Source organism: Phycomyces blakesleeanus (genome assembly GCF_001638985.1).
Source record: "Phycomyces blakesleeanus NRRL 1555(-) unplaced genomic scaffold PHYBLscaffold_34, whole genome shotgun sequence".
Taxonomy (NCBI): domain Eukaryota; kingdom Fungi; phylum Mucoromycota; class Mucoromycetes; order Mucorales; family Phycomycetaceae; genus Phycomyces; species Phycomyces blakesleeanus.
In genome coordinates, this window is record NW_017265164.1 from 45,610 (window position 1) to 73,371 (window position 27,762).

The 27,762-nt window shown below is 35.4% G+C and overlaps 5 protein-coding genes across 5 annotated transcripts; 3 read left to right on the plus strand and 2 right to left on the minus strand.

The window, feature by feature from the left end:
• Positions 1 to 2,574: 2,574 nt before the first annotated feature.
• On the plus strand, positions 2,575 to 3,386 carry PHYBLDRAFT_71943 (hypothetical protein; the record flags this gene model as incomplete). Its single annotated transcript, XM_018442568.1, has 4 exons — positions 2,575 to 2,745; positions 2,817 to 2,928; positions 2,962 to 3,098; positions 3,222 to 3,386. The coding sequence occupies 4 exons, from the start codon at positions 2,575 to 2,577 to the stop codon at positions 3,384 to 3,386; spliced, it is 585 nt and encodes a 194-aa protein (XP_018284668.1).
• Positions 3,387 to 4,957: 1,571 nt separating this feature from the next.
• Positions 4,958 to 6,467, minus strand: PHYBLDRAFT_174922 (C2H2-type zinc finger transcription factor; the record flags this gene model as incomplete). The annotated part of the gene is made up of 3 exons (XM_018437371.1): positions 4,958 to 5,040; positions 5,618 to 5,830; positions 5,912 to 6,467. The coding sequence occupies 3 exons, from the start codon at positions 6,465 to 6,467 to the stop codon at positions 4,958 to 4,960; spliced, it is 852 nt and encodes a 283-aa protein (XP_018284669.1).
• A 2,295-nt stretch (positions 6,468 to 8,762) lies between these two features.
• On the plus strand, positions 8,763 to 10,583 carry PHYBLDRAFT_174923 (hypothetical protein; the record flags this gene model as incomplete). The annotated part of the gene is made up of 7 exons (XM_018437372.1): positions 8,763 to 8,829; positions 8,872 to 9,013; positions 9,431 to 9,525; positions 9,792 to 9,913; positions 9,970 to 10,073; positions 10,129 to 10,266; positions 10,322 to 10,583. 7 exons carry the CDS (start codon positions 8,763 to 8,765, stop codon positions 10,581 to 10,583), a joined length of 930 nt encoding a protein of 309 aa, XP_018284670.1.
• Positions 10,584 to 15,522: 4,939 nt separating this feature from the next.
• Positions 15,523 to 17,346, plus strand: PHYBLDRAFT_71939 (hypothetical protein; the record flags this gene model as incomplete). Its single annotated transcript, XM_018442567.1, has 2 exons — positions 15,523 to 15,676; positions 15,737 to 17,346. The coding sequence occupies 2 exons, from the start codon at positions 15,523 to 15,525 to the stop codon at positions 17,344 to 17,346; spliced, it is 1,764 nt and encodes a 587-aa protein (XP_018284671.1).
• An 8,479-nt stretch (positions 17,347 to 25,825) lies between these two features.
• Positions 25,826 to 27,723, minus strand: PHYBLDRAFT_189218 (hypothetical protein; the record flags this gene model as incomplete). Its single annotated transcript, XM_018439621.1, has 10 exons — positions 25,826 to 26,093; positions 26,181 to 26,255; positions 26,333 to 26,405; positions 26,490 to 26,559; positions 26,635 to 26,705; positions 26,785 to 26,878; positions 26,940 to 26,987; positions 27,070 to 27,197; positions 27,454 to 27,523; positions 27,573 to 27,723. 4 exons carry the CDS (start codon positions 27,721 to 27,723, stop codon positions 26,971 to 26,973), a joined length of 366 nt encoding a protein of 121 aa, XP_018284672.1. The 3' UTR covers positions 25,826 to 26,093; positions 26,181 to 26,255; positions 26,333 to 26,405; positions 26,490 to 26,559; positions 26,635 to 26,705; positions 26,785 to 26,878; positions 26,940 to 26,970.
• Positions 27,724 to 27,762: the final 39 nt, after the last annotated feature.

Sequence of the window (27,762 nt, forward strand, 5' to 3'; positions counted from 1 at the left end):
AACAAAGCCAAAGATAAGATGCCCAATATGATCCTCGAAGCTGTCGCTTCTTATGATCTTTGGATTTGGCACTGCTTCTTTGGCCTTCCCGGAACACCCAATGACATCAGTGTTCTGGACAGATCTCCTGTATTTAGGTCATATACCGACGAGACGAGCCATAACAAACCATTTGACATCAATGACAACAGATATACTATGGGATATTACCTTGCTGACGGAATATACCCTAGCCATAGCAACCTTGTGTCAGCACCTGAGCAGGCCATTACAGCCGAGGAAAAGGTAGATAAACAACGAAAAATGAATATATACTCTACTAAATATATATATATATATCATGTAATAGTACTTTTGCACTCAACAGGAAGACTGTATAAAGGATGTGGAGAGAGCTTTTGGTATGTTGCAGTCTCGCTTTGCTATCCTTAGCCATCCCGGAAGACTTTGCAGAGTAAGCAACTGCACTGAGGTAATGCGTGCATGTGTTATCATGCATAACATGATAGTAGAAGATGAACGCGGTGTGAGTGGATTGGAGAATCTTTCTCCTTATCGTCCTGAAGACATTGCCACTATAAGCAGAGACACGGGTGTCGATGCTTTCAATGCTTTCTTTGAAAGACGCAGGGAAATCAGAGACACTGATTCGTCTCTGCAATTAAGACAAGACCTGATAAATCACCATTGGAACCTCAAAAGCAATAAATAAAATACTCACTGTAAAGCTTTTAAAAGCAAGAAGACTTTTGGGATAAACACACACACATATATATATATATTTATTCGTCTTGTTCTTCTTCTGAATAATTGTTATGATTATCCAACTTGTCATATATACCACTCTCCAAACGTTCAATGGCCTTTTTCTTACTCGAGGTAATAAAAGCTAAAACCTTAGCATCTTTTATCGAAGAGGTATCAGTCAAGATCAACTCGTAGTCTTGACTGCGACAAACGAGCAGTCTGTCCCATCTTTTACTCTTATCAGTGCTTCTTTGGCGCTTTTCCATTAGTCTTATGACGCCTTTGAGATGTTCCTCAATGACACTTGCCAGGCATGGCCCTTCGGTGGCTCTTCTCTTACTAGCCTTACGGCCATCTGGGCGGTAATTCTCCGCTATATTCTCTTCAGCAGTTGAAGAGACAACGACAGCTACACTGCTGGCTACACTATCTGCGGCAGTTCCGTTCTTGGAAGCTATAATCGACTTCCACTTTGGATGATCCTTCAAGATATTATAGCAATCCTCAAACATAAACGTTTTTCCAGAAGCATGCTCCTGTTCATACGACCGGAGCGCTTTTTGATACTGTTGTTATATGTTAGCCTATTATGTCCTGTTATTATGACTTATCTCTTTGGTTTACCTTATCTTCAAACGTGGTTCGGTTTTCGTTAAGGGCGAGGACGTCTTCCAATACTCCAACGAACTTCATAACCGCAGCTTGTATAATGTTCCAACGAGCACGGATCTGGGCTACGCTGCGCGTAACTGGAAGATCAATTCTGCCTTCCTCAAAAACCAAGAGATATTGGCTCAATACATCGTTAAAAAAGTCGCTAGAGCTACGGTTGCTGCCAGCAATTTCATTATCTGAAGCTCGAATAAAGGCTGAACACAAGGCGCGGTTTTCGAGTGGTGTCCAGTTGGAAGATCTATGAGCTTTAGGAGTAGCTTTAGGAGTTCTGGTAGCGTGGGTGCTTCTTTCAGCGACCTTGTTATTGTTGGGATGATTCATATTGGTGGTGAAAATTTCTGTCAGAAAAAAAAGTGTTCGGGGTGAAAAAATAATAAAACAGTTTTTTTTTAAAAAAAAATCTGTATTAACTTTGATATAGATTTTTTTAAAAAAAATGGGACTTTCATTTTAGTTTAAATCGAACTGCGATGGAGTACCAATTTTAACTAAAACTAGCCTTTTTTTTTTTTGGGAGAAGAGCTCCCCCCAACTTTGGTGCCCCCCCCCCGAAAGGACGGAAAGGGGGGGGGGGGGCTCCCCGCAAGTTTTATCAAACCCTTCCCTACTGCTATATTCTGATAGGCACACAATTACACTGTAACTTGCATGATTTGATGTAATATTGATAGTATATTGGATTTATAAAAGGGTCTGATTATAAGGCAAAAGCCAAGTCCGGCAACTTAGTGATTAAAGGATTTTAAAGTTATATATACACACTGGACTTTGAGCAGACAAAATTTATAGGTTTAAAGAATTTGAGAAAAAATGGTGGTGAGCTAAGTCATGTGACTTAGTATGAAGCTTTTTAAAGATATAGAAAAAAAAGATACTGGAGTCTTGAAAATCAACCAATAAGAAATATTTGTAATAAAAATATCCCCAATTTTGTCCCTCCCTAATTCTGTTAGAGAACTGATAAGGAAGACTATGCAGTTTCTTTGAGTAACGCAAAAAAAACACAATATAAAAGCAACGAGACTTTTGTTTTAATCCACAATACGTTCCAAACCGATAACAATAAACCTAAAGTACCAATAAAGTAACCTGCTGAAAATGTTTCTGGCCAAGCTTATATTCTAAAATAAGTTTTTATCAACAGAATCCAGTATGAACAATCAAAACGACAGCTCTTCTTCTGCAAATAATGAAGGGATTCAACGAATGATTCACACCAGCACTGATATGGACCGCAGCAATCAAAAAAATATGGCGAAAAGTATGGGAGCTCGACCCATTAGCATCATTAAGGTCTATGCTGCTAAGCAAGAAGAATGGAAAGTAAGTATCAAACATTCGTTATACATTATTAAAAGATATTTGCTTAAATGATTGAGACTCGTATGCTATAGGCTAAAATTGGTGCAGAGAGCAAGAGTTTCACCATGGATACACTGTATCAGACAAAAAAAAACCCCAGTTTCTTTTTGATAGAGTATGTGTCTAAGCGCGGCAAAAATTATCGTAAGAATGATGATGGTACAGTTGTTTATTTAGGAAGACAGTCAGTCAATGGTTATATGAAAGTTGTAGCCAGCATCTACAATACAAAAAAGGCACTTGGATGGAACAATAATGGTTTAACAAGGGGGCCATTAGTCAAAAATTCTTTGGATACGTCGGAGAAAGAGAAAGTAAAACACAAAAGAATGAACTTTAAAGATCGAAGAAAAAACACCTTGAACAATGAATATTCTAAAGAAAAATTAAAGAAAGCGAGCAGCTTTTTTCTTTACCGACAAAATCAATCCTCGTAGTTCAAGATACAGACTGTGCTTTCTTATAAGCCATGCAATATTATACATAGTCAAATTGATCTTGGTATGAAATTTACTGATCTGATTTCTCTGGAAGTGGAAAATCAAGGGTTAACCCAGTGCATTGCTTTGGTGGCAACTATATCGCATGTAAAAACAAGTTAGCATGGCGAAATCGAGTATGGTTTGTTATCGAGACATCGTGATGTTAAAGTTTGCTCCGTTGGTACACTAGCCATGGATCTAATCTCTTGCTTTCATTTTGAAAATAAAGATTCTCCTAACGTTGAGAAGAGAGAGCTGGTTTAAGAGCGTGGTGTTCAAAAGCTATGCTTTATTCAAGACAATCCAGTACAAAGCACATCATTTCACATATGTCGAAGACTTCAAGAAATTAGGTATTCATATTCCAGGCGTAATCCATGCCAACAGAAAAAGCACCTTGAGCATTATTGCCCAATAAAACGTTTCTGGAAATCAGCAAAGAATAGTCGGACGTTGGGACACGGACAGAATGGTGGACTGCTATGTATCTAGTCTTCCAGTAGAAGCAACTAAGAGACCCACAGGGTTTAATGGTCAGCAGAATTCACACTACTCTTTACCCCGGAAAGTAGTAAAACCTTCGGCGGTTCTCCAACAATTGGTTTTCAAGGATATTGAGATGTCGGAGGAGCGCTTTAACACCAATACAGAAATACAAGAAGACATTTCTGGTTCCAACTTTCTTAACCTGCTTGCAAGCCTACGCACAGTATTTCTCCAGGTAATTTGTTAAAACAAAAATATAAAGACCAAAAGCTCATTCATACTTTTATTCTTATTCCCAGGATTCTATTGTTTTGAAGAAGATGTACTCACGGTACTATCATTGGAGTTGTAAGATTTTCAGTACGGATTTGTACAAAGACTTTGAAGTGGAGGTTCTTGAGTCAATTGAGCAAGAAGAAGAAGCATTTACGTCAAATCGTAGAATAGAAATGGTGGTGTCCGATTTGGTCTCAACTATACAAGCAGTATTTGAGGCTATGGTCGTCGCTATGTTGTCGTCTAGAGAAGCAAACGCAGCGGATATCCGTAGACTCCAAGATAAGATGCCCAATTTTTCTGCAATGGGCAGTAGCATTTTCTCTTCCAACTCAACTACTGCAACCACCTCTTCGACTCTCCTTTATTCAATAAAAACAACAGCGGCACACACACAGCAGCAAGATCCATCCGACCAACGATTTTACTAGATGGACAGAACACTGGTAAGAGTAATGTATGTATGGCGAGAGTACTCTGTTGGTATAGGAAGAAACCCATCGGTAAGATCAATTGAGCAAATGTACGGCACTGCTTGGAGAAAAGAGAAAAATGATTGCCACTTCTTCATTAGGAGAAAAGAACTCTACATAGCAATTTAAAGAAAGGCTGAAGAAGAGAAAACGTCCTGTGAGGAAGCTGCAAGAAGGTTAGAGGAATAGAGAGGACAGCTAAAGATGACTTTAAATTTAGAATGTATTTAAAATAAACAAAAAATATATAACCTTTAAATTAAAGGCAGCATTCATATAAGCACTTCTATTTTATACTATAATTTCTAAAGTTATTACATAGCCCATATATTCCAATAAAGTTAATCTGCTGGACTGCTCCCAACAAATTTTTATTTTCTTCGTATAGATAAAAAAATATCAAAAAGTGTATAAAAATCGCTCTCAAAAATATGCAAAACTCATTTTTTTTTAATTTTAGTATTTCTTCCTCATTCTTAATCTCCCAAAAATTGTAGAGTAAAACACTGATAAACTGTAAACTTCCAGTTTAGACTTGACTATAATGGTACAATTATTAAAACACACCAATGTAGATGGGATACCATACTTATTAGTCTTGGTCTATTTTGTAAAGTTGTTTAAACTTTAGACGATCTAATATTCAAGGTTTACTCACTACATAAAAGTACAATACTATACAGTCCACCCCCTACCCACGTTTCTTAAAAGTTTGTGTGTGTATCTGTCTTTAGATTGAGTGTGTAGCTGAAAAGTCAATAAAAATGGTTGTTTTGAATAAAGTTTTTATTTTATTTTATTTTTGAAGAATTGTACACTTGTATATGTATAGAGTATATCAGTAGAATAAGAAAAATAAGAAGAAGAAGAAGAAGAAGAAGAAATGAAGTACACGCTTAGCATAAAATATAAAGAAAAATAAAGCATACAGAGAATTCAATATTAGTAAATGAAAAGAAGTTAATATGTCCATAAGATGTATAAAGTAAAAAGTTAAAATAATAATAATATCAATGACTTGGTATCATATATTGAGTATAGTAGTATCTGTATACACAATTTTGCAAATCTTTGCATGTCTTTTGAGATTAAAATTGTTTCTAAACTTCTTCTTACAAAGGAAGCACTCTAACTTTTTACTGTCGGGTGAATGCGTTTTGAGATGCCTTGTAAGATTCGATTTACGATTGAACTTGAGTCTGCAAACGAGGCAGGAAAACATTTTAACAGTAGAGCCATCACTATTCTGCATATCTTTGCCGCAAATATTCAGGTTGTGTGGACTAAAGGCTTTGGAAGTTAAACAAGTACGAAAAGGCCTTCTAGGATCTATACAAACAAGCAAATAGTCGAGTGTTATCTGAGTGAGTTGTTTGTAATAAATGTCATAAGCTATTTTGTCAAACTTACATTCTCTTGCCCAATCCTCTTGGAAAATATTAAAAAAAGTATATTTTTTATGGGTGGAAATACCTGACGTTTTCTGGACAGTTGACTGCACACACAATTCTGCCTGAGGTAAAGTTTTGTCTTGGTATGGATCTTGAGCTGGACATATATACTGGTTGCAATGATCCAAAAAGTGGTTTACAGTACTCGTATTTGTGGAAATGCTCAGTGACTTGAGAACATAATTCTCTTCGATATTAATGTTGCAAAGAGGGTATTCGGCCATTGCTGTAAGACCAGTTGGAAAGCTGTCTTGAATAGCTAATATATTGAGAATTTCATTACCACTCAGTTCAGAGACATCTTGATACACAAAGGGTGCCTGGACGTCTTCTCGTTCACTCAGACAAAACAGGGAATCCCTAGAGGATGAGCTTGATGCCTGGTCTGGAATCGATAATTTGCTGTTTGGATAGAGTTCTTGACAGTTGAACATATTGAATTGTGAGCTAGCATAGTAATTGTTATTGAATGGATCAGAAAATGGGATATAAGGTTGATGTTCTACTGGGTTCATTGAGAATAATTTTCTCAAATAACTAAGATATATAAAAGAAAAGCAAAGAAGGGTAATAAATGAAAGATAATTTTTAGAGGTAGCTTATCGACTGTTGTTAATGTTATATAGTAAAGCAATTATTGAACTTTATTTGTACTTTTTACTATTAATATATCAAAAAAGGCATTTTAAACCTTGTTAGCCCACGTTGTCTGTAAGATGAAGTGCTACAGGTGGGACAAGCCCACACACTGGCGCAACCGCTCTTTACTATACAGTTAAATAAGGAAACTGAATTACTAAAAATGTATCGGATTATTTAGAGTGAAAGCATAGCAAAAGGATAGAAAAAAACGATGTGCCAAAAAAACCCTTAGACCTTATCAGAAAGGGTGAGTCCATATTAACCTAGCCAAGCTCTTTGACTGGTTTAAAGGTCGGTTGTTTATTATCGTAATACTCATATAGATATGTTTTAGTTAACTATTAAGACGCTGAATATGCACGGTTGTGTCAGATCCATTTATTGCCATGATTATTCATATTCTGTATTTTGTACTCGTGGCACAAAACTTTCTTTTTGAACATTGACTATCTTCTTTATATAGCTCTACTAAGGGGTTTCTCAAGCACCCTCCAAAGTCTGAATGTTGGGGAGAATTTTCTTATTTGAAGTCAAGAGTTTCCAAATTAGCAGACTTTGCCAAAACTTTGGATTCGACTTTTGTTGTCATCATCAAAGTCGGCTACATTTGGAAACTCTTGATAACTCAAATAAGAAGATCCTCGCCAACATTCATGACTTTGGCGGGTGCTTGAGAAACCCCTTATATATTATATCCCTCCCGACGCCAGAAATCTTCTGGTACATCATTATTTTATTAGTTGGTACATTAAAATCTATTCTCCCTCCCCCTTTTATATACCAAATGTCCATAATATATGTAAAAATAGCACCGCAAACCTGCTTGTGTTTTAAGTCTTTTTACTATATGTCTATCTTTCTCTTTACCTTATGGGACTTATATATATGAACCAATTATATAATCATCGAATTGTACTTTACTTCATTAATTTCACTCCTTAAACGCACATTCTCCTAACTGGGCTTCTACTTGCTATCTCTGTAAATCCCACTAAAGACATCTGTCCCAGCAACCAACAGATCGAGTAAAAAGAATACACACCCATACACACATTTTTTTTGTTTCTTTGCCTTTGAGTTTTTGCTGCTCTTCTTTTGCTCTCTTTTCCTTTATAATATATATTCTTTTTAAGGGGGGAGTGAAGATGATCTGTCTTGTAAATACAAAAAAAGTATTTAACATAATATAAGGTCAATGCTCGATAAGCTTTATAAATAGCTTTTATAATGGCTTATTTTTATATCTTATAGAAAATGTCCAGAAGTACAGATAAAAAGGAGATAAACTCCCTTACATTTCTTTCACAGCTCAATTGCTCACGTCATATAAGATATAAAAAAAAGTTACATGCTTGTCTCTTAGACGTGGATTATGATTGTTGAATTTGCAGCAAAAAAAATTGTTTAATAAAAAGAATCGTTTTGGTCAAAATGGTCCAATTAATTACAGAAAATTAGCTATATATCCAAATATGCTAAGTAAAGTTTGTTTTTAATGTTCAAGTAATCTGGTGAGGGACATTAAGATCCACCATCTAAAGGCTGTTTGACATAAATTACTCAAATATTGATCAAAACATCATAACTTTTCACTCTAACAAAAACTCCAAAAATTAATATTAGCCTTTGGACTATTCATTCAGAAAATCTTGTGGCTCAGAATTTAATTTCACTGCCAATGCCAGGTTTTGTAGCCATTTAGTACAAATTGCTCTCAAGATTATCTAGAGATTATGATGGCTATTGGTATGAGTCTGGATTTTGTGTATAATGAATTGGATCATCATTTGTATAAGAGACTATAGTAGGTGGATAGTAAGTAAATGAGATTTGTGAATATAGATGAGTTGACATACTTGGAATATACATATATATATTGTAACAAAGGGATATTTGTTAATGATCGGTATTAAGAACATGTATACTTAGAGTAGGTATTGTAGATATTGTCAAGTATGACTTAAAAGGATATAGACAAGATCAAAGTAGCAATCGAAACATCAGCATAAGAGCCTATATATAAATTAAATTAAAAAGAGCGAAAAGAAGGTTGACGACTATGACATACATTCTTAAAATGGATGGCTGTGTAATTGGTGTCAATTTTTTTTTATATATTTCGGTCAAATAAAAAGGAATACCCAGAGCTATCTATCTATTTACAAAGTATGAATAACAGCAGCAACAACAATCAACTCATCAACTTCAATGAAATGCACTCTACTATTGAGTTCCGTAAAAAGAGACTCAAAGCTATTAGCAATGCCTACAAATAAGAACAAGATGCAGATGATTCAGACGATGCAGATGATTCAGATGCTGCAGATGCTGCAGATGATGCAGCTGACAAAGTACTTGAAGACTCCAACAAAAAAGAAGAGCCAAAGACTAGTCATGGCTTAAACAAGATTGAGGTCTAGTACAAACTGGCTTCTTGTGCCGGTATCGCACCCTAATATGTTGCCCATATTTGGAATAAAGATGTTGTCTATAAACGAAAATGAAAACCGGTTGACCACAGCTAGGTGAATGCCTAATATTAACCACTATTAGACCAATTACAGCCAAAAATTACGTAATTACTCATTATTTAAGCATTCGCTTTGATATCATCGAACTTTTGAAGGCTTAACAACCTGATCCAGACAACCATGATTTGATTGATTAAGATATTAAAGAGGCAGTAATAGAGATTCTTTGAAGGTGAGGATAGTCAAAGTGTCTTTAAGAATATAGCTCCCGCAACTGCTATAAGTCAGTTTTGTGTAAATAGTTATATTATATATATTTTATTAGGATACTAAAGTTTTCTTTGTACGTTATAAGCCCTTTATAGCAAACCTGTCAACAATCACTGGAACGTCTTAAAATTGAGAAAGGAGTCAAAACAGAATTCATTTTATGCATATGAGGCTGCAGAATTGCAATTAGGTGAGTTAGTGTTGAAAGACTACAGCACTAGAGCGGGAGAAAAGCAACCCACAGACACTGAATATGAAGGCATATCTTCTTTGAAATCGATGGTATCATTAAGGGATGGAATGGAAAATAGTGTTGGATCCACCCTCAAATCAAAACCAGTAAAATTAGCTAAAATTGAGAACTCCCATTTTCGAACTTGAGCGAAAAAACGAAAGACATTGCTTATCTATGCCTAAACTTTATCGTTGATATTTCAAACAACAACACTGCTTCAGACACACAAAGGTCATATTTCCTCAGGATGATCATGATAGCACTTGAAAATGTAGTGTACAAATCTCATACAGTGCCACCGCTACCTACTAAGGCTAAAGAGGACTTGAAGGATATTGAGCAAGTATGTTTGTTTTCTATTGACAATTTAGACCACCATTAAGTTGAGTATACTGATAGGTACCCATTTCGGATCCAAAGCAAGCGTACCGATTATGCTCGAGGATTCAGGCGAAATATACCTTCATCCCTGAAGATTTTTTTTTTGAAATCTATGCGCACGTGTAAGGTTGACAAAATATATAAGAAGGACTCTATTTGATGTAATACTTTCAATAGAATTCGTTTATTGCATAGAAAAAAATCTATTTTGAAAACTGAGCGATCAAAAGATGCTACGGAGCAAGATTTTGTAAATGAAGCCTGGACACCAATTATGGCGGCAATATTCAACGACAAAGCCTTAGTTTTGAAGTGGTAGGACTGTTTATTTAAATTGAAATTATGTCCTGCTACTAACGTATATATAAAGGGGTGATTCTGTTTCGCAAACTTCAGCTTCAGCAAAAAAAAGAACGCTGCCCGAGGAAAACGTTCTGGGAGATAGAGTGGATCTTAGAATTATGACAAATATTAATGGGAGTATGCACGATGTGTTGGCTGGTGAATTTGCAAATAGCAAACTTGGCCCACGGAAATTCATTTCAGATCACTTGAAGGTGCTACGAGAATCAAAAGTTATTTTGGATCATATAGTCAATCAAGAATTTACCACGGGACACGATGCACGATGATTGATAGTACCAAGCTTTCAAGCCAATGGCTTAGATGGTGAGATCAAAAATTATGAAACTCTGTGCTCCCGGGTTATACACAGTACAGCATATTGATTAATTTGATATACACTGCAACATCAATTGCTTGTATGATCTAAGAAAGAAGACGATAACAAGATAGAGATTCACGAAAGTAAGACTTTGAAGAAGAACATGAACAAAATAATTGAAAATTCGATTATAATTACTAGTTCCGAGCCTTGAATAATTCCCACATATTGGCGAAGTCCGTTAAAAAAGAAGCAAGATTAACGAAGAAGAAAAGCGCATCATATAGAAGGTCACCATCATACAATAATGTTGAGACTACCACATAACGGACGAGAAGTGTAGTACACACACCACAATTGAGTGAAGTGCAGTGTCCATAATCAAACACTGACTCTTTCTTGCTAATAAGCCTGATAAGTTAACAATTTCTGAAACTGCTACATATCAGGCACACATACACTACACATTTATACAATTTAAACTAATAATTATATAGCAGGGATTTGAATTACAAGAGGTTTAAATAATAATACATAAAAATAATATTGTTTGACTCTCTTTAATAAAAAACAATCTCACAGTATATACTTCTTTTCTATATTGAAATACTAAACCAAAATCAATCCCGAAACCTCAAAGTAGTATTTTTCAATCGTGAGAGTCATTTTTATATAAGGATCTTTAGCCGTTACTTTAAGATATTATCATGGTGCTGTCTTTTATTTTAGTGTCCAAAACAAGCGTTTTACAATGTGTATTTTGAAACTTAACTATAAGCTATATATCCTTTTTTTGTATTTATACCATTTATATTATGTGATATGTATAGATGCAGTACATAACTGAAGTATTAATAGATGTTTCGCATTTAGATTTAAAGAGAGATTGCTTATAAACATCGTGGTTTATTTAAGAAGCTTGTTTATTTGAAGAAGCCATATTGTCAAAAGCAAGGCAACAGTTATAAATGCAAGATATATTGTGGTCTAATCTCATTTATTTTTACAAGAAAAATACACCTCTTATATACTGTTCTTCAACTTCATTTACTACAGCTTACAGTCTTTAGACATATTACATCATCGAGTAAATTAATACTCAATCAATTACCCTGAAGCCGTTGATCTCATCATATTAGAAAGGGTATATAAAGTAGATATTATATTTTGAATACACTGTTACACCGATCTCTTGTCTTCTTCTTTAATACTTACCTATACACTCACCAACCTACCTACCAGATATCTTGATTGTACTAGTATAAAGTATACTATATTGGGAGTTGTTTTTTATGACTCTCTGTAGGCTAAGAATATTTCTGGGTAATACAGACAGTGTATCCCTTTTTGTGAACTCTGAGGTATAGGAATAAATTTGGAAAGGGAACAATAGGTACTGTGAGAGTGTTGTTTATTTAAGAAAGAAGATCATAGCTGTTTATATAGACATTTGGTTCCCTAATTTAAGATCTCCGTCGGTTAATGGTTGGTTATCACTGAAGCAGTGTGAAGTGTACGAGTGCCTGGTGTGTGTTATGTTCCTGAGATGTGACCCTGCCAGGTTCATTAGCAATTGTAGTATCCGTTCTGGATTGTGGAGTTTGTATTTCACTCAATTGTGGTGTGTATACCACAAACTCATCGGATATGAAATTAAAATTAAATAAAATTAAAAATGGGGTCTCAATGACTTTTTTTTTTACATTGATTCTTATTGGCTTATAATTTATGATTTAATAGGCGGTTTCAACAGTTCTATTAGCTTTAAAACTTAAGATTTGAGTTTAAATTTCAAAATATAATTGGCAGAAATTAATGTAAAACTATTAGGGGGTTTCAACCGTCCTTGACAAGTGTTGAGTTGGTGTGGTGCAACGTCAGAAAAATAAAAATAAAAATAGAGTTGCCAACAAGTTCAGAAGGCAAATATATAGAGAGATAGAGATGAATTACTGTGATAACGCTCGGGTCTATCCAACAGTAAGGAGATGTAGTAAAATGTGTATAGAAGGGACACATATAACAATAAGTATGCTTATAACCATCGCGAAGAGTTGTTATAAGTCAGTGACGATGAGATAAATGTATAAACAAAAGTAAATAAGGGATTTGATCAATAAAATAAAGATAGATAAGGATTCTGTTTTATTATTGCTTCATCTGAAGACTTTTATATGTGAACAATCTACACTACTTTGTTATAAAGCTCTATTAAAGCAGTACCAATGATGAAATACAATACACAAGGGTATGCCTTGTGCAAGGGGATTGAATGAAATCCTGTAAAGAGCGTCATACTTCTTTGCAGGATATTCGTGGTCTGAGCGGAACCAAAAGAACACACACCGTGTCATCCTTTAAGATCTTAAGCTTCGACTTTGAGCTCAAATTTCAAAATATAATTAGTTGAAATTAATTTATGACCATTAAAAAAAATTAAAACTCTTGAACGAAAACCTTTGAGAGTTGTAAATCTTTAATACATCTTTACCCTTTTTTTTGGAAATTTAATAAAACCCTTGATGCAAATATCTTTTTCTCTTTCAATATTATCTCAAAATTATATCATATTATTCCAATGTCTAATAGAACTGAAAGAAGCATTTAGGGTACTCAAAAACACTCAGTAACTCTTACGTATTATTAGTTACTGTCTTAAAACTTAAAGGACTGTTGAAACCCCCATTATATATACTTTTTTTTATGAAATGGATTGGTGCATAGATATGACTAAGGAATAGAATTGTTTTTTGATAGTTGCTGAACTATTTGCTGTTAGTATAGAAAGTGTGTTTCCCTAAGCCTTTCTACAAAATCTCACAATAGTCAGGTGTGTATAAGGCTAGCCAAATTGCTATACTGTAAAGAAGAAGTACACAAATCGCCTGTCCAGCTTTTATCCCAAAGAAACAGCAACAAAGCAAACGCCTTATTTTAGTATGTAAAACACTTATATATCCACATAAGTATATATTGCCCAATTCATTAATTACATAACAAAAAGAAACTACATTTTCTGTTTGCTGTTTAATTATATTATTCTGCTCTAATCATTACCTTTACTTATTTTCTGTAGCTTAATGACTTTACAAATCGAAATATACGAGCTTCTTAGATAAAACCTGTACATTTTGGTGCGTTATATCCATTATTTTACGATGTACTTCTGGATACTAATGCACAACAAGATATCTTCACTTAGACTTTCTCTAGAAATGATTACAAAAAATAAATAAAAATAAATAAAAATAAATAAACAGTACTATGATTTTGAATATCTCACTATTATTATCATACTGATCTTTGACTATATATACAGCTTTAGCTAAAGTAGGTTTAAACACTTGGCTGTAATTTACTAGAAAGAAAGTATTTATATGTATGCTTTAATATGTAAAAAGTTCATAAGCATTATCAATAGTAAAGACTTGTTATATATATAAACTAAGCTTTTCCAGGCTTCAGTGTATATCCATAAAGCCCAGCACCACATTTTTACTATTGATCAGTACCAGATTGTCTCATGCGGCTTGGATTTCTTTTTTACTTTTTTTTTGCATTATCTAGATTTAGATAGAGAATGTTCCAACACAGACTTTAATTTGTATTTGTACTTGTATATAGACATGGTCTAAAGCTTCACTTCTAAGATAATACATTAATTCAAGCAATATAACAGTATTTAGCATAGGCGTTAAATTAGACACTTGTTACATTTCCAGACGTTCAAAATAGCCAAGTGACTGTACAGTAATTAAACGATATGATTTTTTATTTTGTATTTTTACGTTCATTATTTTGTATTAAAAAAAAACTAAAGGAAAATCTTATATTGTAAGATCGAGCTGATATTTTATAAAAGACAGTAAGAAAATAGCAATCTGTTTGTGTAGAGTTGAAAACAAAAACCCAAGAATACTATTAGTGGAATCAAATGTTTTTCTTGTTTACTTATTACAGATATTATGTCAGTATTCAACCAATATATATCTTTGATACTACAGTTCAGCTTATATTTATGGTCTTTCAGGCTGATTAAAGTACACAACAGTTGATACAGACGTATATCATTCCATATTCAAGATCTTCCAATAATTGCGAAATCTTCATACTGATATTCACACAAATTATGTAAATCATTTTTCTTTTCTTTAGTTTTAAAATCCCTTATAATATATTTCTGTGTCATTTATTACTAGGAAATACGTGGTCTCTTCAAAAATGAAGGAGATACTCTCAAAAAGTCGGTGGATTCAATCATACCAGCAGTGACCTCAAGTGATAGACACAAAATAATTTTCTTTCACTCTAACATTCTGCAAATTGCTTGTCTATCAAAGTCACTGGTCACCTACTTGTTTTCCTCGAGTCTATATACCTGATTACATTATGTAACCAGAGCACAGGTCAGCTTTGAGTAATAAGAGGAAACAAAAATCCACGTTTTTAGACTTTAGTAATAACATTCGGTTACAAAAAATCTCCACTATCTTCTTTAAAAGATATCTCAGCTTCTTATAATTCTTTATTTATTTGCTTCAACATTCTCTTTCATTCTCTAGTAATTTTTAAAAGGAAAAATTCATTGCTTTAATACTTCGGTGCATTTTTAGACGATATTTAATTTAATTTTTTTGTCTTAAATTAATCTTAGCTGTTAGAATTAAATCACTACTCTTTACTACATGCAGGTCGTCACAGAAAGAAGTAAAAATTAAAAGAAATGTAAAGAAATCCTCCTAGCCACAATGTCTTGTTACATAGTTGAATGAATAATGTAGTAGCTGTCACAAAAAACAACAGTAACAGCAACAAGGAATTACTGAGACAAATTGTCTATAAAAGAAGCATCAACCTTTCAATTTTTTCATTTTTTTCCTTATACCCCTCTTCCCGCAATCTCTCATATGCTTTCCTATCCCATTCAACTTGCCTTGCAGACCTTGTGTCTTGCCTCAGCCTTTCTTTGCGCACTGCTCTTTGCAGTTATATCCTCTCTTCCAGTCCCCTCTGTGCTTAGCATGGGCACATCCTCATACCGAATGAGAATAATCCACAAAGGTAAGCCAGCCGTTGATTACAACATCATAAACATAAATGGTAACATTGACCATATTTCAGACAGTGAAGGTTGCTTGCAGTCTTTCTGTACTTCGTCGGAAGTATTCTCTTCTGGTTTTTTACGTTGTGGCTCTCTTGGAAAGACTCTGGGCTCTATGTCTTGTCCTGCTGTCTCTTCGGAGATAAAAAGTGCCGGTGATGTCGAAGGTCTTTCTCGTTCCACTTCCTCAAATCAACAGAACAGCATCTGCCATCGGATGAACTCAACAGTTCGTGAAGATGACAAGCATTCCCATATGGAACGAGTGGCGTACATTCCAGTACGTCATGAGAACCAGGGATCCAAATGCATGGTCCGGACGAGACTCCCTTATTATGGGGAGGATCTGGAGGAGCAGATGTTTGAGGTGCTAGTCTCAAAGACGAGCCCTCTTGAGCTCATCAGGTTAGCTTCAGAACCTTTGGGAAGCGATAACCAGAGCGAGCCTTACAGCAGTGGCTATGATGAAGTCTGTGTTGGTGCTCCCGCGATTGAGTGTTTCCTTGCTCTACCCTGTCCCTTTGAGCAAGGCACATTCAATAGACACAGACCAAGTCACCCACTGACTGACGAAATTCCTTCCTCTGGCCAGAATATGATCCTTTCAGATATTTCTGATCTGACGTCCTTGCTTGAAGCTATGACCATCAGCGATGCCAGTGAAGATCTATCTGCCGGTCAGAATTCCTTTGCAAACACTGCCCAACAAGTGGGTGGTGTTGGCATAGAGGTGGCTTCGGCCATAGAGACACGCTGGTACAGCGAAAACGCTCCCTGGTTTGAGGAGATCCCTCAGTGTTCTGCGTTCGTCGGTGGTTTCTTTGCCTTCGTACAAGAAGAACCCATGGACTTTGTGTCTACTTTTGACGCTCCTTTGGAGCAGATGATGACTGATGCAGATGAAGAAGATTTCGACTGCTCGATGAGTACTATCTCTGAGCCAGAGACTTCTGAAATGCTTGACGTCGAGTATGACGGTATCGTTGTTGCGGGCGTCTCCACAGCCTGCTGGTACAACATCCATGACGAACTAGCGATGGTTCCAGAGGACTTGTGTGGCGACAGTCTGATGGATCTCGCCGTTGAGGTAGTTCCAGGGATCGAGGGCATCCTTGATCACTACCGAGACGATTGCCTCATGTACTGGGATGAAAGCCTAGTCCCAAAAGGCTCTGCCATCATGATGGCTACCATGTTTCCTGATTCTGGTGTGGCTGGCTCTTTCCCACTAGATCAGGCAAACATGACCAACAAAGGCGCGACTTGTGTCCCACAGCAAGTTGCAGAAGATCTCGTGTGGAGCCCAGAGAAGGAACCAAGAGTACCATCTTCCCCTCTTCTCCCCGGATCTGATTCTGGTGCTGACCTTCCTGGTCAATCTGGCGTGTCCTTGCCAGAGGTTGAGGCACCAGAGCCTCCCACAATTCCTGGTGTTGTGGTGTGGCTGACTACCGCTCCCGAGAGTCCAGTAAAAGTCCTAGAAGAAGAAGATAAAGAAGATGACGATGATGATGAAGAGGACTCGGATGAGGGATATGAAGATGACGATGAGGGCGTCACCCTGCAAGACTCGGCGTTGGCAGATCTCCTTGCTGAGTTAGAAGAGAGTGACTTTGACGATGAAGCATGAGATGCCGGGGTCAGCAGGCGGTAGTCAGGTTCCCCTTTACGTTCGGTTCCAATTGCTCGCATATTCAAAGGTCTGGCTAATCATTCTTTTTCAAGTTTGACGCCATGGTCCGCTTGCTTGTTTGGTTCCGAGTCCAAAGTCTTTGGATAGTAGAGGGAAGGTAGACGTGGAGTTGTCTATACCGATGTATGCAGAGCAGGTGTAGGCTGAGTTGTGGCTCCTTGCACTTGCTGTTAATCACTGTCTGCATATATTTGAAAGTGGTGGTAGCGACCCTCTGGCTCTCAAAAAGGTAACATTTTGGTTTATACTTTTACTATTATGTTTATTATTTATATACATTGAAAACTTATTGACTCTAATTTTTTAAAAAAATAGTTTCTGGTTGGTAGAAAAGTTTTTGATTTCCACCTCCCAAGACTATGATCGAGTTCTTGGGCTTTTGTTTTCTCTCTTTTGTTTGCAGACATTCGGCATCTATGTATCTGGACTTTGTTTGTCAGTGTTTCTGATCGTTTCTTGCAAGCATTTGACTGTCATGTATCTGAAGCTTGCTTGCCTGTATTTCTGGCTGCTGTTTGCAGTAATTTGACAGCTGTGTATCCGGACTCTATCTGTCTGTGTTTCTGGTTGTTGCTCGCAAGCATTTGGCTGCTGTGTATACAAACTTTGTCTGCCTGGATTTCTGGTTGTTGTTAGCAGGCGCTTGACTATAATATATCTGGACTTAATTTGTCTGCTGTTCTGTCCGTTGCTCTATCTGTTGTTCCGGTTGCTCTTCTAGTTGTTGTTTTTGTTGTTGTTCTCAAAAATATGACTGCCGCATATATCTGGGGTTTGCCTGCGTTTGTTTCCAGCTGCTACTGCTATTAGACAACTGAATATCGGGTCTTTGGATTTCTCCATTTGGGATTCTCATTTTTATTATTAAGCGCCTTAACGTCATATTGCTGCAATACCCATTTTTATGAATTACATCGTCTAATTAGTCCGCTTTACCCTGAGTCTGGGTTTTGATCTTGATAACACATGCCAGAATCTTAAGCTATGGAGCTGGACGGTCAAGTTCTCTGGTAGTCATCCATCCTATTTGTTCAAAATTGGTGAAACCAGACTTCTTGGAGAAATGTTATTCAAGTTCTTGGTCTGCCTTTGGTTTCTATCCAGTTGACTAGGCAAAGTTGCTAGACAGATTTTCCAAAGTCTATAGATTTTTTTTGGTTCCACAATGGATTCTACAGCCATCAATATGTAGTTCCTCAAGATATTTAGTTGGCGGGCTTATGATATCTGGCATGGAAATTCCGAGCCGATTTCCAACAAGCAATACGGCCAATTAGTCAAGCGTGTGATGCTAAAGAATATCCCAAATTTACAGCACATGCCAATTGCAAGCCTAAAGAATCACATTTACTTGAGATGTTAACTACTTAGGACGTGCTTCAGGCAACACAAGCTTGGCTTTCTTTAATTATTATTGAAATTACAATATATAGGAGGTGCTATGCAAGTAAGATACATACTCCCAAGTGGATAGGATATCAAGGATTTCATCGATAACTACGAGTAGTTCTCAACAACCGTGCTTTGAATACATGCCGGTCTTTTTTGGGGTGTCCGCAAGCTGAACTGATATGTTAAATTACGCTTTGATTAATTGGGCCAGCTGGGTAATACTCGGAGCTGTCAAGGAGAGTAGGTTAAAGCAAACAATAGCAACAATGGGCGCACAAGGACAAACGACCCACGTCCAGGACCTTACTACGTGCACCAATGGTTGACAATGAGAAGCAAGTTTCAATTGAAGGGTCATATTAAAAGACAAATACAAACAAGCTACCAAGACAAAGCTTAAAGAGGGTAGAACCAGTCAAGCAAGGAGCCAATATTAGACTGGTTCTAAAAGGCAAAAAACAAAAGTGAATTTATATACATATATATGTGAAAAAAAGAAAACAGAAAAGAACAAAAAAAAGAACAAAAAACAGAGAAATTATCAAAGTTGGAATTGGATGATAGCAACACAAAGACGCAGAGTTTACTGATACTTCCCAATACAAGTCACCAAGAAAATCAAGCAAATTACATGCTGTTCAAGTTACCTTGTGGCCGCTGTCTCTGACTCAAATTTAAAAAAATTGCATTAGGCCGTATCTACAAAAATCTATGAAAACTCAGTCCAGAAGTAAACTCTTACCACAAGAAAGCAGTTACAGCAATATATCCAGTCATCAAGTATTCAAATAATCAAGTCAATTGTGTCAAACTATCAAAAGTGCACCATCAAATTACACAGCTCAAAATCGTACCATCTTTTTGGGCTGGTAAAAAGGATCCCAAGAACATTGACTAGGTCATCAGTTGCATCAATTATGAATTTCATACCTTGGTCGAAGGCCATAGTCTTAAACATCAAAAAAGGTTTTGGCAATCCCCGAATGAATTCTACAGACAGTCATGTGGTACCAGTAGATCAATTACAAGCCTCCATTAGCAAGCAAGAAAATCACCATGAAAGAACAATTGGGACACAATAGCAGCAATACAGCTATTCAAAGGGATCGTGCTCTCAGGGCTTACTCTGAAAGACAATACAAAACGGGGCTGGGTCTATTCCAGTCTGGCATCTCAAAAAAATATTACACTGTTAACTATAGTACCAAATATCTTAGAATTAATAATATGAATTTCGCAGTTGTATAGTATAGAGTTCTGTGCTTTGTCCAAGTCCAAGAAGGGGGAGGGGGGTCCAGTTTCCAGCCCAATTTCTAGTAGAAAAAAAATAAAAAATATCAAAAGCAGAAACAGAAACAAAACCAAAGCAATGTCAATGTCAAAAACAAAAACAATTTGTTCTCTAACGAAGCCTTTATATCCAATCGAGCATGGGGGTATTCTCTTCCAAAATCTGTGTTGACTCAAGTCACAATATGTCTTTTTACAAACTATCTCTTGGCTCAAAACTGAAGGTGTCTTTTTACGAAGTCTCTCTTCACTCAAATCAAAAGGTGTTCTTTCGCAAAATCTCTCTCGCCTACAATCTAAAGGCGTCCCTTTTTCAAAGTCTCTCTCAGCTCAAATTCAAGGGCGTCTTTTAACAAAGTCTCTCTTGGCTTAAACCTGATAATATCTTTATCAATTCTCTTAACTCAAATCAGAAGGTGTTTTCTACCAAATATCTATCCAGTCAAATCTAAAGGCGTTCTTTTACAGTCTCTCTCTACTCATATCCAAAGATGTCTTTTTCAAAGTATATATCCACTCATATTTGAAGGCATTATTTCCAAAGTTTCTTTGGGCTCAAATCAGAAGGTGGCCTTTTACCAAGTATCTGTCCATTCAAATGAAAAGGTGTTCTTTCACAAAATCTCTCTTGCCTCCAATCTAAAGGCGTTCCTTTCCAAAGTCTCTCTCAACTCAAATCTAAAGGTGTTCTTTAGCAAAGTCTCTCTCAACTCAAATCGAAAGGTGTTCTTTTACCAAATATCTATTCAGTCAAATTTGGTGATATTTTATAAAGTCTCTCTTCACCAAAATCCGAAGGTTTCTTTTTCCAAAGTTTTTATCAACTCAGATCTAAAAACGCTCTTTGACAAAGTCATTCTCAGTATCTATGGTCATAAATATTATACAAATCATATCAAATCAATCCAATTCAAGACACATCATAACAATCCAAATCAAGCCAAAAAATATCAATACACATCATATCATATCATATCATATCATATAAAAAAAAAATAAGAAAAATTATACTCTAGAATAGAATATTATATCAAGTTAAATCAAATCAAAGCAAGAAAAAACAAATTATAAAAAAAAAGTAAAAAAGCAAAAAAAAAACTAAAAAGTAATCAATGGAATGGACTGGCATTGGACTTCCCCCCTCTGGATCTGGACAAGGCACGAAGAAGAAATATACTAGCTAGTAAAATATGATGCTGACCTGCGACAGCATATACTGGGATTTGGACCATCCCAGATTATATATTTATATTTTAGAGTAGATCAAATTTTCAGATTATTATTTGTATTGCTGTGAATAAATCATCAAGTTCTTTGATAGTCTAGCTAGAATATTGTACTATTAATGTAAACAACATAGTTAACGTCAATCAAAACCTGCTTTATATTGGCTGTATAAGTATAAGAATCTATTTTGTATTCTGTATTTATTAAACACTTCTCTGCTATATTTTAATTAATTTCTTGAATCTTTACTTATAACCAGCATTTATATAATGTTTTAAACACATATATAAGACATTTATGCTCTCATTGGGTGAAAATAGCTTTCTTTTTCTCAAATAAGGAGTATTAATCGAAATATTTACAGTGGTTTCTCAATAATTTCAAGGCTACTAGAAAAGCTTCTGAAAGCATAAGTAATGAATCGCAGACCTCTCTTAATAAAGTCTCGTATCATCTCGTATAATATATATATACTAGCTTAGAGCTAGTACATGTGTTTTATTAAAAGAAAATTCAATTTGCTTTAGATAAAGATATACCGCTTCTATATGCCTTTTAACCAGCTAAATATATATTTAGAGCTCTAAAGCAATCCCAAGAGATATGTAAATATTATATCAATATATGGTGTATTTCATTTGAAAGTTTAATATTGAGTATAAAATCTGTTATTTTTCCAAGTTATCTTATTACGTCGGAAACTAATATATTGCATATATAATAATTTCTTGAAGAGCACAAACCAAAAATTGTATATACATTGGCTTTAACCTTCTAGCCCTCATATCATGTTCCACGTATGCCAAAATATTCTCTATTAGACTCAGATCAGGGCTGTCTATAGGCTATTTCTTAAAAAGAAACGTTTACATTATTTTTATATTATTTTATCAACACATCTTGATAACATAGTAATTTATTCTCTTAGAAAACAAACTTGACATTTTCACTTTGCCTAATACTTCAAGAGTAAGAACGTGAGGTTACAGTAAAAGAGTATTATGTACTTTTGCTGATTCGATGTACAATTATCAGTTCCAAGCTTTTTCACAAATCTAGCCTGAACTTACAACCAGATCAGCATTTAACTTCCGCTTAACTCATATTCCTGGGAACAAATACATTATCCTGAATATATGTTTTAAAATGCACCATATACACTCATACATTGCTTTAGAATAGTTTATGAATCTGGACCCACCGATTCAGATTACCCGATTTCAAAGCTGATTGTAATAACAAGCAAGACTTTCAAGTGTTAACCTGTTTACAATATACATGCTTTTTTACGCAACAGACTTCTTTGCGGCAACACAAGATCATATACCATTTTTTTTAAAAAAAATAATTGCAAAGAGTTTCCCTCCTGATTGATCCATATGAAGATTTATTGATTACATCTATAAAAACATATAATGTTGTGAGTCGATCATTGTGCACAATGTTTTTCAAAGATCTCAAGTCATGATCATTCAATTAAGCAGGTCTTTTGATTTTTTTTGCTAAGAGCAGTCCATGTTCTATTCACTCTTTTAATAATTGCTATTACTGTTGTGTATCAGAGATTATATTTGCATGTAGCCTTTAACACAGAAATGGCAAATTCATTCGGATCACTAATATTGTCTTTCACATAATCTGAATATTTAGGATATTTTTTATATGTTTGTTTAATGATTTTAAAAAATGAGCATATTTGATTAAGAATACAAGTAAAAAACAACAATGGGTAATGTTTTTCTCAAATTATTCTTTTTTGTAATATTTCTATATTAGCTCTATATCAATGTATGTATATATATAAGACAGGCTGTATTGGATTATGCGATAAAGCAGTCAAAACGATTGTCAGAAAAAGAGAATATATGTCGATTTCCTCTAACAGCTCCTTAGCTCAGATATTTGCAGTCGCCAGCTTGTTCTCTTGAGAGAAATTTAGAAGTAATATACGAAGATCGTCTCTATTGCTTTCATCTTTTGATGCTTTCATTAATATCTTGATAGTTAATTATATAAGGTAGTCTGAAAGATATTGAAATAGAATATGCCTCTGAATAATCAGTGATTAATAAGAGAGAGGAACAGAGATGTAAATAGTTCAAAATTTTCGGGACTCATTATTCCAATTCTTATAATTTCAATGGATATATGTTCCATCTATAATAATTACGCTCTTAATAAGAGCACAACTTGTTCAATTTGTTTATAGAATTGATATAAGAAAGGTTATGAAAGATATGATACGCTTGGGCTGGCTGGAAGTTTGAAACCACATCAAATGTACTATTATTATGACAGTATTTCTTCAAGTGAACACACTACCATTGTCAAAAAATATTTAAAAAAAAATATGGTTTACACACTACACACCCATTTTTCTTCTGTCTTTCACTTCAATCAAATCAACTCACTTCTGTCTCACCCTACTTACATATCATATTAATCTTAGTATAGTGTTACTCCATGCAACTAGTATAGTCAAAGCTTGGTTAAGTAACATTTTCTTGAGTCTTTTTATTTGCAGCCTCATAGCACAAATATGTAATATCACCAAGAAACATAAGCTAAATAAGAGAAAAAATTCATTTGGCATAGTAATAGTAATATGCTTGCATTCTCCCAAGTGTATTAATAACTTTAGCTTTGACTGTAAGTAATTAACTACATGACATTGCCTAATTGCATACATGAGATGAAGAAGAATTACGAAGGGGCCACTATACTATTTTCTTTAAATAAATTTAACTTTTTTCTTTTTTTTTCTTTCTTTCAAAAACTATATATTTGAATTTATGTGTTTTCAGACGAGGGTTTGAGACATGCTATGTTGGTTTGTGCGGTATAAGGGTTGGTAAAAAAAAGGTACAAACAAAAAAGGGGTGGTCAGATCAACAACTCATAGATTTTGCACCAAATAGCGGTGCTCTTCAGATCAAGAACCAGGGGAATTTAGGATTAAACAGTTTTTTTTTGAAATAAGTTAATAGAAGGTCATTGTGATAATTTAATAATTTTAATAATAGTATTGGGGGTAATTGAATATGGGTACTTGTGATAATTAGAACGGGAAGATAAAACTATGGAAAGAAATTTGATATGAGCAAGTCATGAAGGGAGTAAAAATAAGGAGATACTTAAGATAGAATATATTTGGAAGCTTGTTAGACTGTTACTCGCGTTGACCAGATATGAATATATCAAATGAGTGTGGCTAAAAACCGATCTTGTCCGAAACCGACTGTGTAAGATTGTTAGGTGAAAGAAGACCAACTAAAATAAAAAAGACAAAGAGGTTGTACTATTAGTTTCTCATAAACTGATAATCATGATGACCATTATTGGTACGAGTCTATATACATATACATATCTTGGTTGTAAAATAAGTTTTGACAAGATTTCAATACTGAATATTGTATTGAAAATTGATTTGTATACTTTTAAAGTATATCCGATATATCCCAAAAGTAAAAAAAATAAAGATTTTTTTGTCAAGACCTGCGCTTGAAGGCCGATCCACTCAAGTTTACACCCAAGCTTCTCAACAACCCTCATTCCTGCCTACTCGGCATGGCATCAAATTTACCATGACGGCAAAGTATCGGTGAAATGCTTTAATGCCAAACTGCTCGGGACAGGTGTCTGAGACACCCAAGTGAACAGCATAGCATTTACTTAGGCACCTTAACTTTGCTTCGGGTTCGTCCCTCATGTCCAGTTCTGTTTACCAGAGCGTGGGTTACAAGTGTCAAAGTCTAAGCAATGAGGGACTTGAAAAGCACAGGGATCATTTCAACAGGAAGCAGTAAAATACAGGCGATTGTACTGGGTAATCTGTCGATTCTGCTGGAATCTACCTGTATTACCTCACGTCCAGGTGCTCAACGAATTTAAAAAACTCTACGCATCCAGGTGATACACCCTTATACTTGCACCTTTCTGTGACAATCTTGACATGCCCCAAAGGACAAAATCTGGAGAGCCAATATCCAACGTCCTAAGAAAATAGCATAAAGCTACCTCTGCGTTCCTCAGTCTTCTCCATGTTATGTGCCGCACAACACAGAAAAAACTGACGTGGATTTCATCCGGCTTTCGCCTTCATATGAGTGGCTCAGGAAGGTCTTTAACGTCCAGTATGCTCTACACTAAGAGCTACTTTCCCTTACGGTACTTGTGTTCAGTTGGTTTTTTATAAGTATATTTAGCCTTCGATGAAACTTTTCACCAGGATTAGGGAGTTTGTAAAACAACCCGACTCATCGGAAGCTACTTAACACAAAGACAAGAACTCAAGACAAGGTGAGGGGATTGCACCCTCCAGTAACCTTTTCCAGGGAGTGAAGGCTACTGACTTGTTGGTATGCCTGGAAAAGCAGTTCACTAGTTCACAATCCAGAGCAGTCAAAAGACTACTCCGGTTCAAACATTGGAGCTTCTCCATCTCAAACAATAAAGTCCAAGACGGAATCCCTTTTGGTTTCTTTTCCACTGCAGTAAATGCAGGTAGAATCGCTCAAAGTACGGACCAATTTTAGGCCATGGTACCTTGAGCGAACTCAATGACTAGACGCCAAAGAGTGCAGTGCGTTCAATAAAAAAACCAGAATCTCATATTAAGACAAGCCTTATAAATAAGGCGTCTACAATGAGCGAGTTGGAAAAGAGCCCGGAGACTCACTGTTAAAGACCATGATATACACATTTTGCATGAAAATGTTTACGTATATTCCTTTTGATATATCGTGACCGATAGAATACGAGGTACTCAGTGACCACTCCAAGAGTAGAGATATAAATAAAAATCGAGTATAAGGTTAATATACTTATTGTGTCAAAGTGTGTGCGCGTGTACGTTTACTTACCTAGCTGTTAACTGCGAAGGGTGTAAAATACTGAGCTGGTTCTCGGTACACCTCTCCATAAGCATACTTTGAACACTATCAAGAGAATAAAGTAATATAAAAGTATAAAGTGAGTATGTTAATTGAGTCAAAGTATGTATATATTGACTTACCACTCAGTGGACCATACATGGTATGAAGGCACCATCAAAAGAATGGTGGTTAACAGCTAAACAGAACTAGAAACTGCAATAGAAAAAAAGAAAACATCAAATCATAGTTAGCGTGTTGATCGTGTCAAAGTATGTGTGTATGTACGCGTTTACTTACCTAGTAAACAGCAGCGGAAGGCTTGAAAAGTACTTGTGCTAAAAAGCAAGACGGGACGGGACACTGGACACTGTGATAAAATAAAAGAAATATCGAATCATAGTTAGTGTATTGATCGTGTCAAATCGTGTGTGTGTTTGCTTACCTAGCAGATAACTGCATAGGGTTTAAAAAAGTACTTGTGCTTAAAAGCAAAACGGCACTGGACACTGGACACTGTGATGAAAGAAATAAAACATCAAATCATAGTTAGTGTGGTGATCGTGTTAAAGCATCTGTGTGTGTATTTACTTACCTGGTACATGAACTTAACGTGAAGGACCTCTCCGTGGCTACAGTGGAATGGAAGCTGGACATAGAAGACAAAAAAAAACATGCGCAAGAAAAAACTGTGCTGTAGTTAGTATATTGACCGTGTCAAAATTTGTATGTGTCTGTATAATACTTTACCTGCTATTAGACTGGACATCGGCTTTGGAACTTAGCTAGAAACCGCATCTGGGGTGCGTTTCCATGGTAAATATCAGTATGTGCCTTATAAAAATGGAAAGATATAGGCATTTAAAGGCGACTTTCTTACCGTGTCGGAAACCAAGGACCACCGAAAGGAAACCAGGAGGAAGAGGGGGGAAAACAGGAAATAGGAAATTGTATCGATTCTTATATGAGAAAAAATGGGGATTGCGCAGCACAGAAGGCGTAAACTGCCTATTTTGGGCAAATCAAAACAAATTCATGTGAAAATTTATGGGGATTCATGTTTTCAGTAAAAGCTCTATGATTTTTTTTATATACTACTATTATAGACCTCTTGGTATAGTCTTATAGATGCTTTGAGTATTAGATTGCTTTAAAGAACCTTTGTATATCTTTGGGTAAATACGTTCTTTGAATGCTTATACTCACACTACTGAGAATCATGCTTTTTAGAATTCTCAAAACAAATAAAAATAGCCTATGTAACCTTCCGACCATAATTTGTCTACTTTTAATTAACAGAACATCTCGAAAGACATAGACATAGAGAAGTATTACTACTGAGATAACAATAGCATGTATTTATAAAATAAAAGAATATTTTACCAGTTCTCAAAAGGGTTTTTTCTATTTGAGTTACGCAATTTAACATATATATAAAATATCTTTTGCGAGCTATAAACATAAAGTTTTCTCTTACTTTTAGTCGATTGAAATACTGTTTGTATAGAATATATTTGCACGTCTTAGCTAACATGGCATATTTTTTATGAAACTATCTTTAAAAGCAAACTTA